Here is a 13839-nt window from a genome sequence, read left to right as displayed (position 1 = left end):
AAAGCAGTTTACCGAGTATTCTCTTGTGAGACACACTTAGGATGAAGCCTTTCTTGGTTTAGCAGTTGTGTGTGTGTATGTGTGTGTGTGTGTGTGTGTGTGTGCCTCCATATGCCATGGTAATGAGCTCATGTGGAGGTTAGAGGACAGCTTCTGAGATTGGATTTTCTCCTCCCACCCTGTGGGATCTGGAGATTGGATCACTTTGCCAGGCTTGGAAGCAGTACCTCATGGGCTGAGCCAGCAACCTAAAAACCCAAAATGCTGTTTTGATAGATAAATATACTTTATTTACAGTGCACTGATGTTATGCTATAAATATGGCAATTAGGGTTATTTTTGAACCATGAAATGATAATATATGAAAATAAAAGTCACAACATTTTATTGGAGACATATTTACTTTATTGTGTATTGTTATAAAATTATATACATTAATGTAGGATTTTAGGTATTACATATAATAACTACATTCATTTTACATTTTATAAAATTTGTTTTATAGTATAAAATGTCATAACTTTACATAAATATTTAATTGAGTAATTTGAACTGAATCCTGCTTTACAGTGATATATTACTTTAACAAAAGTGAGATTCTACTTTTCCAGGATATGACGTGTGCCTTGAAGAACTAAGTGTACTAATTTGAAATACACATCACTATGGATTCTATATGTAGGAAAATTTATTTTGTAAATTTCTTGTAGGAATTGTTGAGGAGTACCAGTTGCCTTATTATGACATGGTGCCTTCGGATCCTTCAATAGAAGACATGAGGAAGGTTGTTTGTGACCAGAAGTTCCGACCAAATATCCCAAACCAGTGGCAAAGCTGTGAAGTAAGGCTATTATGTCCCCCTCCTGCGTCCTCTTCCTCCTCTCTCCTCTTCTTCCCCCTCCACCTCCCTCTTCCTCCCTTCCTCTTGTTCATCCACCGGAGGTCAACACAAGCTATGTTCTTATGTATGTTTTTCCATTTTACTCTTCAGATTAGTATCAGTGAGGATTTGCAGAGAATATGCTGTTCTTTCTTAACCTAGTTGCGTAATTTATTCCATATATGGAGGGATGCCTTCTTTTAAATGTCTTTAGAGGGATTTTCTTCTAGCCATATTTATTTTAGCAGTATGTGTCCGTGGCATGAACCCCTGAAGCCCTGGTGGCTTCTGTCAACAGGGCATTAGTGCTTCTCTGAAGTCCTCTGTAGCTTAAGTGATACAGTCTGGGACATATGTCTTCACCGAGGTGGCTCAATAGTCATCCTCACTGCCCCTTGGTGTTGCCATCCCCATGCAGTTTCCTGGTCTCTGTATCCGGCAAACAGAGGAAACAGGGCTGCACACACTGGCTTTTCAGTGTTTGGCACAAGGGATACACAGTTTCCACTCATGCCTCATAGAACCAGTCACATCATCCCACCACACTGCAAGGGGCTGGGAACTGAGGGACATGGGCCAAACCAATGGCTAGTGAATATTGTAATCGGTAACTTATGCCTAATCTCTAGCTGCCTGAAGCTTAACCCTTCTCATCAGAAAAGCCCCTCACCTTAGATCCCGTTGTTATTTGTCTTGTCATCATAAGCAATGCAGGACTGTGGCCAAAACATGGTGGACACACAGTCCTCAGTCCTCATTTTGCCTCCCGTAAGCTCTGACAGAGGGAGAAAAGGCAGCGTTCTCCCCCTATGATGTGCTCCAACCTCCCCTTCCAACCACTGCTGTTTACTTTCTGCTTTCTTTGAATATAAAAAATAAGGTCATTTTGTGTGACACTGCTGCTGTTTATTTCGTTGTTACAGGATCATTTTATGCAGTTACCTTTTTACCCTATTCGTTTCCTTCCATGATTTTAGCTCTTTTGTTTAAGGCAAGTCTTAGTATTTTGTCTTTTGTGTAGTTATTTCAACTCTGCTTACTTGAGAAGCAGGCTTTGAGCTTTGTATAATGTAAGTGAAAGAATTAATTTTTCTAATATTATTTTTTTTTCAAGATAGGGTTTCTCTGTGTAGGCTTGGCTCTCCTGGAACTCACTCTGCAGACCAGGCTGGCCTCAAACTCATAAAGATCCACTTGCCTCTGCCTCCTGAGTGCTGGGGTTAAGGGTGTGTACCCCCACACCCGGCTACTATTAGTTTTAAGTATATGGGGATATAAACTATTAAAGTTTAAACTATAATAGTTAGATGAAAACTCGTGAATACACAGTTTGGAAAGCAAAACATTCCAAAATCTTTGAGGAATTTACTGCCTTGCTGAGTGGCTAATATTAATATTAATAATTTCTTATTATTCTCTGATCTTATTTATTTTGCCATATGTGTGTATATCTTGAAAAATATTTGCATTTATGTACTTATGAAAATTATGAGTAAAGCTTATTACAAATATTCTTTTTAATTTTTTTACCATATGTGTGTACATAAGAGAAATCTGTCCATTTTCATTGCTGTGTAACATCTTTCCTTGTGGATATAATAGGATTTCTTTGTCTATTCTAGTATTTTTTATCATATGAGATTTTTAGTTAGCATTATTAAAAGTGCTGTTGCTATATGTATTAGTGAATTTTATGGTTGCTGTGACAGAATCCATGAAAAAAGAACTTAAAGAGGAACAGTTAGTTGTAGCTCATGTTTGAAGGAAAAGGCATGGCAGCAGGAACATGGGGCAACTGGTCATAGGGTGTCTTAGTTACTTTCCTATTGCTATGAAGAGACATCATGACCAAGGCAGCATAAAAAAGAAAGCATTTAATTGGGGTCTCATGGTGCCAGAGGATTAGAGTCCCTGACCATCATGGTGGGATATGTGGCAACAGGCTGGAGCAGTAGCTGAGAGCTGACATCTGATCCATCAGATCGCATAGAACCAGAGTTCGGATCTCAGCTACCATATAGTGGCTCACAACTGTCTGTAATGCCAGCTCAAGAGGATTTGATGTTTTCTTCTGGTACACACACACTTAAAAAATCTAAAAAGAGAATTATTCATCACAGTATGTAAATACATATGTTAAAAAAGTTTGGAAGGTATACAGCTCTTTATTCTTTTGTGGTGTCCACTTAGACAGGCACGGCTATCTGCTTATTCTTTCTTACTATGGTCCTGGGATCTCTGGTATTAAGTTACCTGCAAGTGGTGGTGAGCAACCTTTTCTCCTTAAAACTTCTTTTTTTTTTCTCACTCTTGGATGTGATAACTGCTCCATACAATTTTTTTAGGTTAAATAAAAATGGACTCTGATTTTAATAAATATTTGCCTCTTAATGCTTTTTCTACTGACTTTAAATTTATTTTATATTTATGTGAGTGAATATTTGTCCTGCATGTATGTATGCATATCATGTGCATAGCTGGTGGCTAGGGAAGTCAGAAGAGGTCTTTGTATTCTTGGAACTGGAGTCATCGATGGTCACCACATGGGCACTTGGAATTAAACCCAGGTCCTGTGCAAGAGAAACAAATGCACTTAACGGCTGTGGCTTCTCTCCAGCCCCTCTAATTGGTTTTAAGGACTTCTGTCTTTTGTGCTCTGCAGTTTCTCTGTTTCATATGGCCAGCCTTTTTGTCCATAGGTACTATAGGAATTTTGAAGGAAGCTCTCACTATGTAGCCCGAACTTGTAGGAATCCTCCTGCCTCAGCATCTCAGTACTGGCATCACACAGCATGCCACCATTACACTCAGCTTTGAGGTTAAACTTGTTTGGAACCAAGACTGTTTTAATTCTAAGGATTTGTGACATTTCTCTCTTCTAGAAAGTTCTGTAATAATATGTCTTCAGATAATTCTTCTCTCTTGTCTCCATTTCTATTTTTGGAAAACTCATTGGCTGCTTTTAAACCTTCCAGATTCTACTTTGCTTCATGGATATTCCCTACGTTGGCACCTGTATTCTTGATCCCCTAGGTTTCTTTCCACTTCTTTACTTCTGCCTCAGTTATGTCTAATCTGCCATTTACCTTAGCCACTGGATTCTTTATTTTCATACCAAGAACTTTCACTAGTTCTGAAAGTATTGTTTTTTCCCCTACAAGTTGTTCAAGTTTTATTTCTCTTTTTTCTCCTTTTTTTATTAAGAGATTTTCCATTTCTCTTTTAATGCACGTTTCTTATCACTGATGTTTTATGGATCTAATCCTGCTAGTTAGTCTTTTGATTAGTTCCTACTTATTGGTACCCCTCCCCATCTCTGAGTGCAGAATTTTATTATGAGTTAAGGTTTACTGAGAAACTAGGGCAGATTTTATTTTTCTCTTCACCCAAAATTAAAGTAAGTGTTTGTCTTACAAACTCAGTTTTTGGGGAAGATTCATCAACATACATTTTTTATTATCTTTATTTTCTTGTATGTAAGTGGGAATGCATGTGTGTACCAGGGCACATGCTGCAGGCCAAAGGACAACCTGCAGGAGTCAGTTTTCTCTTTCCACCATGTGGGTCCCAAGATCAAACTCAGGTTGCCAGGCTCAGTTGCAAATGACTTTACCTGCTGGACAATCTTAACAGCTCAAGATTCATATTTACATTCAGGTCCTTTTTTTGGCATCTTTAAATCTTGTCTTTACTTTAGGCTGATTTTTCTGTCTTTCACACATGGTCCTCATCTCTGATTTTCTAGAACAGAAGATGAGCACATGCCATTTGGAGCTCCCCCAGCTTCAGTGACTCCCTGGGTCTCTTCATGTCTCACGCTTTTACATTGATTGTTCCTCTAAAAACTGTCTTAGTTAAGGTTTCTATTGCTGTGAAAAGACATCATGACCTGGGCAATTCTTTTTTTTTTTTTTTTTTTTTTTTTTTTTTTTTTTTTGGTTTTTCGAGACAGGGTTTCTCTGTGTAGCTTTGCGCCTTTCCTGGAACTCACTTGGTAGCCCAGGCTGGCCTCGAACTCACAGAGATCCGCCTGGCTCTGCCTCCCGAGTGCTGGGATTAAAGGCGTGCGCCACCACCGCCCGGCGACCTGGGCAATTCTTATAAAGGAAAACATTTAACTGGGGCTGACTTACAGTTTCAGCTGTTTAGTCCATTATTATGGACATTATCAATGTCCATGACAGCGTGCAGGCAGACATGGTACTGGAGAAGGAGCTTAGAGTTCTACATCTTGGATCTTCAGGCAACAGGAAGTGAATGAACTATATCCCACACTGGGGGTAATTTGAGCAAATATGAGACCTCAAAGCCCATTCCCACAATGACACACTTCCTCCAACAAGGTCACTCCTACTCCAACATGCCATACCTCCTAATAGTGCCACTCTCTATAGGCCAAGCATTCAAGCACATGAGTACATGGGGCCATTCCTATTCAAACCACCACAGTATCTGCCTTCTTTCTTTGCCAGTTCATTCATACTGACTTTTTATATTTATTCTAAGATCATCAGTTGCAACATGTAATTATGAATGGTAAAAGTGGAAGTCTTAGTTTTCAGATTGATGACTTTTTTCATGTGTGTGCACATCTGATGAAATGTAACTGGGAATTCATACCATTGCCAAACCCTTCCATGGCTCATGCCACTTTTTAGCTGTTTGGTTTGAGACAGGGCCTCATCTAGCTGGCCTGGCCTTGAATTCCTGCTGCTTCTGTCTCTACCTCCCAAGTACTTGTACTGTGAGCTTGCACCACAGTGCTTAGCGATCATTGCTCTTCTTCGAAGAGTTTGGACGTTACCATCATTATGTCTCAGAATCAATGATTTCATTTAAGCTCGTCTTTACAAGCTTGATGTTTGTGCTTTTTAAAAAGATTTTACAGAAGTTTAGCCCAGTTTCCTCAATCACCCCCAATTCATGATTTTGCTTCTTCTTTTGCACTCTGTTGTGTGCACACCTTTAACCCTTTGGTGTCTTTCTCTCCTGAAGGCACTCCGGGTCATGGGAAGAATCATGCGTGAGTGCTGGTATGCCAATGGGGCAGCCCGTCTGACAGCCCTACGCGTGAAGAAGACCATTTCTCAGCTATGTGTCAAGGAAGATTGCAAAGTCTAGCACCACAGAAGACAAAAGGAAACTGGCTACAGCATCCTTTTGTGTCTCCTGCTTTGTGTAAATGTTTTTGCTTCTTTTTGCCATGTTTTGTTTTAGTTCTACCTCAATGATGATTCATGACAGTGTTTAGGTGTCTCAAAGGCAGCATGAAAAGATAACTCTAAAGTTAAGCATGGGCAGGTCTTGACTTTTCCAATCTCCATGTTGTCATTAATTTTATTTTTAAAAGTGACACAACTCATTTTTTTTATTTAAGGAGGAAGATGTTATGAATATAAAATAAGCTACATAAGATAGTAAAACAAAACAAAACAAATTGTTGTTTTACTTGAACCAGGAGCACACACAAACGCGATGAAAATATACGAAAAATGTGAACTAGGGCATATTATAGGAAAAAAGAACTTTAGAAGCTATCTGGACCCTTGAAAAGTAACGTTTGCTCAGAATGTTAATATCGAAAGCCTGAAATGGTGGAGATCATCAGTGGGTTCTGAGAGCAAGGTGATTCTCTCCGCGCATGCGCTCTCCTCCCTGCTGGCCACTTTCTTCATTACCATGACAGCATTCCCAAAGTAGTTAGAAAGCCACCTGAGCTGCTGCTTGTGATATCATAAAGAAGTCCCTGACGTCTTGAACACTGTGAACTGTTTCAGAGTCACGGAGCTCATGCCAGAGATGGTGACAACGCCTGTGACATCAAACACTGTGAAGTCGGCTGGCCCTCCACATTCCCTTCAGGTCCCACAGTTCTTTTCTCCCTAAGCGGGAGGGAGCATCTTCAGTCATGATACTTTTAATTTAGTCATAGAGACACTATATCGAGTATTTTGTAAGACCAGAACGGGCTTGCTAGAATCTCAAAACCAATCTACTATCATTTCCTCATAAAAAAAAATGTCATCATTATCCCATTCTTTAATGAGAAAAATGTTTTCTGAACATTGCCAAAGACTGACCAAGTATAAACATATATTGTCTAGAGATGTATATCTTAAGATGTAATTACTTTGGGGGTACATATTTAGAAATAAAATGACAAGAAGATAAACAAGGAAAGATTTTGAGAAAAACTAAGAGAACTCTCCCAGAAGAGTTTAACCTCTGACTGGTACAGAGAGGACAACATTGGTTATCAGAAGACATTCTTAGCCTTTTGAGAGAACTGTGAGTAGAGAGTTTTGGAGGGTCTGCCTCTATTCTCCTTTTTTGAGGTATGAAATATTTAACAGGACACCTGATATTTCATTCCAATGTACTATACTGCTTTAGTAGAGGTGATTTAGCATGTCCTTCAGTGTTCCCAAGCTCCATTACTCAGAACATTCTTCTGCCTAGATGTGTTCTCTGACAGGATCTTGAACACTAGCGCATCCCATCCTTTGAGGGTCCTGGCAGTAAAGACACATTACCTGGACATTTTAAAGGGCAAATATTTGATCAAGCATAGTGCGGTCTTTTCATTACAGGTAGGGCAAAATTTTACTTTGCGGCTTTTAGGTGTTCTACACAGTATAACATGGGGTGTCCCGTTGTGAAGGATGCACCTAAGTTTTCCACAAGAATACAACTTTATGTGTACATTTCACCGTGGCAATATGATATGGGATTCATTTCATTTGACTAGGCTGAGATAAGAGAAACAAAATGCCTTGATGACTATGGGGTTTGCCTATATTTCCATTCTCAATCATGCATTCATCCATTTATAAGCACAGAGCACCCCATAACTCACTTGCCACAATATTGGGTACAAGAGGGAATAAAAAGATAGATAGGTCCTGCCCTCAGGGATTTTAAAGTCTAATTTGGGAGTGGGAAAAAGCATATGAGTATGAGGGAAGAAAGTAAATTGACAGATAAAATATGCAGTGGGATGTCTTGAGTTCTGTGTGACAATGCTTTCTAGAATAGGTCTGAAAAAAAATCACTTCCAATTTGCAACACATTTAGAAAGGATCTTTATTTAGATATTACAGTCTAATTATATTATCAGTATCGAAAAGGTGCACCTATGTGAATGGATATTAAAAGGAACTGTGTGAAGGGGTGATCTGGCTTGTGTTTATTACCTTATTTCACACAGTTTCTGCATGAAGGAAATGAAATGATTGACTTAGATGATTGTATTCAAATCTTTAATAAAAACTTAATACATCCTGTTCTATTTACCACTGCTTTGTGAATATACTTACTAGATTTTTAAGAGAGGGTGTTTTAGCATCTTTATTTTTTGTCATTATGTTTTATAATTTATTTGAGAGTATGCAAATGTAACTTATATTTTATTGATTCAGATTTCACTGTGGAGAAATCTGCACATTGGTGTGTTCTGAGACATTTCGTTTGTTCTTTTGCTGCTGAACTCTAATTCCTAAGTAAATAATCTTAAAGGACAGAGCAGCAAATGTGTAAGGGAAACAGTAGAACTCATAGTTTTTCCTTAACTCTCAACACAGTTAGACATAGAAACTGCTCACTTATTAAAAATAGAGTAACATTTAGAGAATAAGGCAGATTTACTGTACATACCTATGCAGTTCAATTTTATACTACATGTTTTAAATGGAATGTCATGTAATAATTGTTCCTTTTAAATATTGTTGTGAGCAAAAATATCTCCTTAGGCTAGGTGCACAGTGACATCATTGTTTTGCGCCTTATGGATATTTTGGCTCTGGGTATAGCATAGAGCTTAGGAATGCTATTATGAATTTTAGTACTGTATGCAGAAATGATGGGACTTATACACAGCATCACTTCTTGAAATATGAGGCACATTATTTGTTGTCGACATTTGAGCATGAATTCGTTGCCTTATAAGTCGTGCGTTTAAGTTTGTAATCAGTACCAATTCTGTTGTATGCATTCTTCTGTGTCTAAAATATTTGGCATGTCACATCTAGAATTCTTAATTTATGTTCTGCCTTGAGAGTTAAGTGAAACATGACTGTCGTGCTCTATTTTAAGCCTAGCACTTGCTTTTCATCTTTATACTTTCAATTAACTTTGCATTTTAAATTTCCATAATTGTATGAAAATAGTAACCTGATTGCAATGTCTGAAGAATTTAAAATCAGCTTTTATTTTAAAATGAAAAATCTACAATACATTCATTAGATCAGAAGTTTCACAATAACTTATCATTTCGAATGCTTCTAGTGTTGCAGAATGATTAAACAAAAGAGAAGTCTACTGTCCTGGAATTTTGCCACCGTGTGACTTACTGGGGCAGAGCCAACTCAGGGCAATCTTGGCATCTAAGCAAAAGTCCCAGGGAACTACTTAATGCATTGCCTGAAGGCAAGGAGCGGGCATCTGCCATCATACAAAGACCAAGAGGACAACTTAAAATTACATGACAGGGAATAGTTTTTGATTGATTCTTGAAAGTAAACATGAAATTTTCCATAGCTAAATACATTCATTTAAAATGTGGAAATTTTGATTTCCTATCAAGCAGTTAGGGGAAAATAACAAATGTATCAAAATTGGTAGCTGAGGTCTTCAATAGTCATTTCCTTTATATGACTTTAAAAACTGACATTTACCAACTCCTTAGAAATGTTGACGCTTAGTGTCCTAAAACGATGTCACTGTAGTTTTCGAAGCTATTATCTCTTTTTATTTGTGAAAGGTAATACTTCACAGCTAACAATGCTGTGTTCTAGTTCCAGCTGTTGATACTCACTTGGATTTGAGTCACTATCTTAGTGAAGACTGTCACTAAGAAAATAGTGACAGTCACAGTGAAGAGAGCTTTAAGGGCTTTTAGGTTTTTTTTCCCTTTTTACAGGATTCTTTAAAACTGAACCAAAAAAAAATTCTAGAATGCAAAACATTCATTAAAAATGGAGTATTAATCAGAATTTATAACATACACTTTTTTTTCAAAGAATTCTAATGCAAACTTTGAGGTGCTTGGCTTTCTTTTTGCCCTTAAACTTTTCTTTGTTTCATTATTTTTCACCTTCTTTTAAATTTAATGTTCTTTCACCATCTTCCAAAATTATAGTTACTTCTTAATTATTTTTAAGCATAGCTATTATTTAACTTAACCATCATAGAATTTTACATTTGTGATGGAAAAGAAATCCCTTAGTGATCTGAATTATTTCATATGTGCCACAGTGCAAAATGAAAATGAGAATTAAAAAAGTTAAAGTGACTCTGAGATTCATAACTTGATTCCAGTATTTTTTAGATGAAGAAACTGAAGATCAGGCATAGGATGGTTGCTAATTATTGTAAAACGTGGTAGTGACATCCACTTCTGCAGCCCTGCTAACTTTTACAAATTAAAAAGTTAATCAGCATGTATCTAAACCTGCTGTGTACACATATAATTGTATATTAACATAACGTGTCATTCAGTGCTGATGGTCAAACCCTACTTCCTTGAGCATTTCCATGAAAATAATTTGCTCATGTCTAAGTCAGCAGGAAAAATGAAAATAGGCAGAAACAAGGATTTTAAAATAGTCATCAGGCTTGGTAGACCAGCCCTGGAGTCTGAAGATACAACTGAAGAGTGACGAGTGTGTGGAGGTTCTCAATGCAGGCTGGAGATGCAGGTCTGTGGCAGAGGTCTTACTTAGCATGCGCAAGGATCTGGGTTGAGTCCTCAGGGCTGAAAAGAGGAAGAAAGAACAGGAAGGAAGAGAAGGAGGGAGGGAGGGAACAGAAAAAAATATTCTCAGTGTGAGTAATGACTACAGAAGCTTCCAGACTCTTCCCCTGCTTCCTTCCTACGCACAGTGGTCATCTCGCTCGTCTTGGAAAAGGTGGAAGATGATTTGGTGCATGAATTGGGGGCTGTGTTTGCCGTCATCTATCCACTCTTTCTCTCCTTAGCTTTGTCTTTGGCATTGGTTTTTTTCCAGGGACAGGTTTCCTAAAACCCAAGTCACTCCACAGCTCTGTCCTTTTGTGTGTTTGAGCACTGTCCAGATGGTTACACACTGAACTTCTTAACAAGGCTCTAATCTCCCCACCGTGTAGAAGAGGTTTCGCCTCATCAATTCACTGCTGATTATTCTCTTGGCACTGGGAAGAGGGCTTTGTTAATGGCAGACATGACTTTCTCTTAAACTTTAGTCAGACTGTCTGGTTGTCTTCTAGCTTTTAGCTAAGGCATAAAGAATGCCTGCTCCTGCTTTAAGGCTGAATTCCACTTGAGCAGTGACTTGAACAGACTGTGAAATGCATGTCCCTCTGATGTGAGGGCTCGAGTTACTTCTGTGGTAATTGGTGCCACTGGATCGTTTTACTTCTGCCATCCTTTTAGAATTATTTATTTATTTTCATGTGTTATGGGTGGATTGATGTGTGTTTGTGTTTGTGTTTGTGTGTGTGTGTGTGTGTGTGTGTGCGCGCGCGCACCATGTGCATGCCCAGTGCTTGGAGAGGCCAGAAGGAAGAGTCAGGCCCCTGGAACTAGAATTATAGGTAGCTGTGAGCTGCCACATGGGTGCTGGAAACCAAGCCTTGGTTTTCCGGAAGAGCAACCAGTGTTCTTAGCTGCTAAGCCATCTCTCCAGCCCTGCTTCCGCCAAGTTTTTAGACTAAGCCATGTGCTATGCTCTTTTGAATGTAGATTATACTGGAATTAGGTAACAATCTCCACTTTAAAATTTGTTATTGAGAACTGCCAGAATCCTTCTCCAGTTAGCTGTAAATGAACATAACATTTGTGGAAAAAAAATGAGTTCCAGCTCATCCTCATTTTAATACTGCCAGAAATGCATTTTCTCCTTGTTGGTCTATGTTATACCACAAGAAGTATCTTCCTGGACTCAGCACTTTCCACTGGAACACTTACTTCCATCCTGGGCTTTAGGAATCTGATTATTAACACATTCACTAAGAGCCTGAGTGTGGTAGGACATTTACCTCCTTTCCAGCATCTCATATGTGAATTCTCCACAGGGAATGCACAGCACAGGCTAGCTGAGGACTGGCTGTGGTAAACATGGCAATGGGCTCTTCCCTCTAGACATAATTCTATAGCTCACAGAAAAGGACACAATGCATTTCTGTATCAACATAAAATGCCTGGGTTATCCATCATTAAGAAATTGGAGTGAAATGTAAAAATGGTTCTTGACATACGCAAACTGAACACATGATTTTGAGGACTAAATACTTTAACTCTTCTTCATCTCAGTATTCCCAAGAGCAGATGAGGCAGAAGGTTTATCCTGTTGATAGATTTTTCTTTCCCTACCCCAAATCATCTGCAGCAAGGCACGGGGACCTTGATTTCTAGCTATCCATTGAGTTTTCATTCCATGGATGAATCTATTTATTTGCTTTTCCTGTAAAGGTAGGCTTGTATGTCAGGCTCTAAGAAAGCCAAGCATAGACAGAGACTTATCAATATACTCAGTTTTTCATTGGCAAAATAGTAACAGCATTTTTAAGGATCTGACAGTTTTCTTCTCTCTTTATCAAATGAGGGTAAATTTGAGTAAAATATTAGACTCCAGCTCATCTCTAAAATGGCTTATGTCAAGTCGTGTACTCTCCTGACCCTAGGCTGGATAAAATTATTTGCACTTGATTGGGGTTTCAGGTTTTAAAATGGCCTAAAAAGAGAAAATTAGATTCAGATCTTTTTTTTTAAAAAAAGGATTTTGGATTGATTTTCAAAGCACTAATACTAATTATACTTTTCTTTGGGTAGTGTGACTCCTCTTATACCTAAGAACATATCACACATGTCAAAACCATTGCATTTTGACATTGCAAAAACATGCCTTGAACTCTTGAACTACTGTGAACAGAGCCACTGTTGTTGAGACCTTTTTTGTAATGTAGCTGATATTCCTAAGTATGTAAAAAGCTGTCGCTTTCTAGAGACGGGCTCAAACGAATGTATATAAGGACTGTGAAAAAATAAATTGGGCTTTAAAATAAGAAGTGGATGATAAATTGTATCCAAAATGTGCAGATGGGAATTGTAGTGTGTAGCTGTGTTTTCATTGTTGAAGGCTGAACAGAGTTCCACGGAGTCATGGATGACATTCAGATGTTTCATGAATTTCGAATCTGTGAACATATGCATTTTATAGTAATATATACTTATATTGTTTAGAAATAATGATATTTTAGAATTTAGTAAGAGCTCAGTGATAGCCTTCATACCAAAATGTTTAACTTTGCCAACAGCAAGTCATAAAAGTATTTATTTTAAAGCTTTTTAATATTACTGCATAACTTCCTGCTGCCTCCAGGTGTACATACTTCTCTGCCTAAATGTTATATTTTTATGTATGCATTTTCAGAAAGCATATTGTTTTGTAAAGTGGCAAAGACAATAAATTAAGCACTCCTTGCACTTGTTTCTGTAAGGCATAAAGAACTCTATTTTAAATAAAAGAAAATGTGTCATATGTTGGTATCCATGTGCTCATACTTCATTTCACAACTGTGTTTATATTTGTATGCTGAGTGCAGGCCGGGTACTGGTGATTGAGTACTGAGTTCTGGTTGCCCTGGAATTTCCTCCTCCCTTCCTCCCTTCTTTTCCACCAAGTTATGTAGAATTCCACAATTTCAAAGCCAGAGACACACTTATTTAAAGCCATTTTTTTTTCTGAATGACATTTAGGACAATATGTTCTTAAGGGTTTTATCTTTTCAATATTTTGCATTAATTTTTCCCAGTTTTTAATTTTATGTGCATATTTTGCCTACATGTGCACAAAGTACATATAGTGTTCACAGAGGCCAGAAAAGGGCATTGCATCCCCTGAGACTGGACTTTCAGATGGTTGTGAGTCACCATATGGGTTGTGGGAATTGAACTCAGGTCCCCTGGAAAAGCAGCCAGTGCT

General features: G+C 38.1%; 1 protein-coding gene across 1 annotated transcript in view; it reads left to right on the top strand.

The window, feature by feature from the left end:
* The window catches only part of Acvr1c (activin A receptor type 1C), an 87485-nt gene extending 74069 nt beyond the window's left edge, over positions 1 to 13416 (top strand). Inside the window, exons 8-9 of the mRNA XM_006984650.4 lie at positions 711 to 841; positions 5876 to 13416. Of these exons, the coding sequence (XP_006984712.2) occupies positions 711 to 841; positions 5876 to 6001 (257 nt within the window). The 3' untranslated portion in view covers positions 6002 to 13416. The remainder of the gene's footprint in view (positions 1 to 710; positions 842 to 5875) is intronic.
* The last annotated feature ends 423 nt before the right edge of the window (positions 13417 to 13839 follow it).

Source organism: Peromyscus maniculatus, chromosome 4, assembly GCF_049852395.1.
Source record: "Peromyscus maniculatus bairdii isolate BWxNUB_F1_BW_parent chromosome 4, HU_Pman_BW_mat_3.1, whole genome shotgun sequence".
Classification (NCBI taxonomy): domain Eukaryota; kingdom Metazoa; phylum Chordata; class Mammalia; order Rodentia; family Cricetidae; genus Peromyscus; species Peromyscus maniculatus.
The sequence above is the reverse complement of the archived record's forward strand: the minus strand, read 5'-3'. Positions and strand labels throughout refer to the sequence as shown.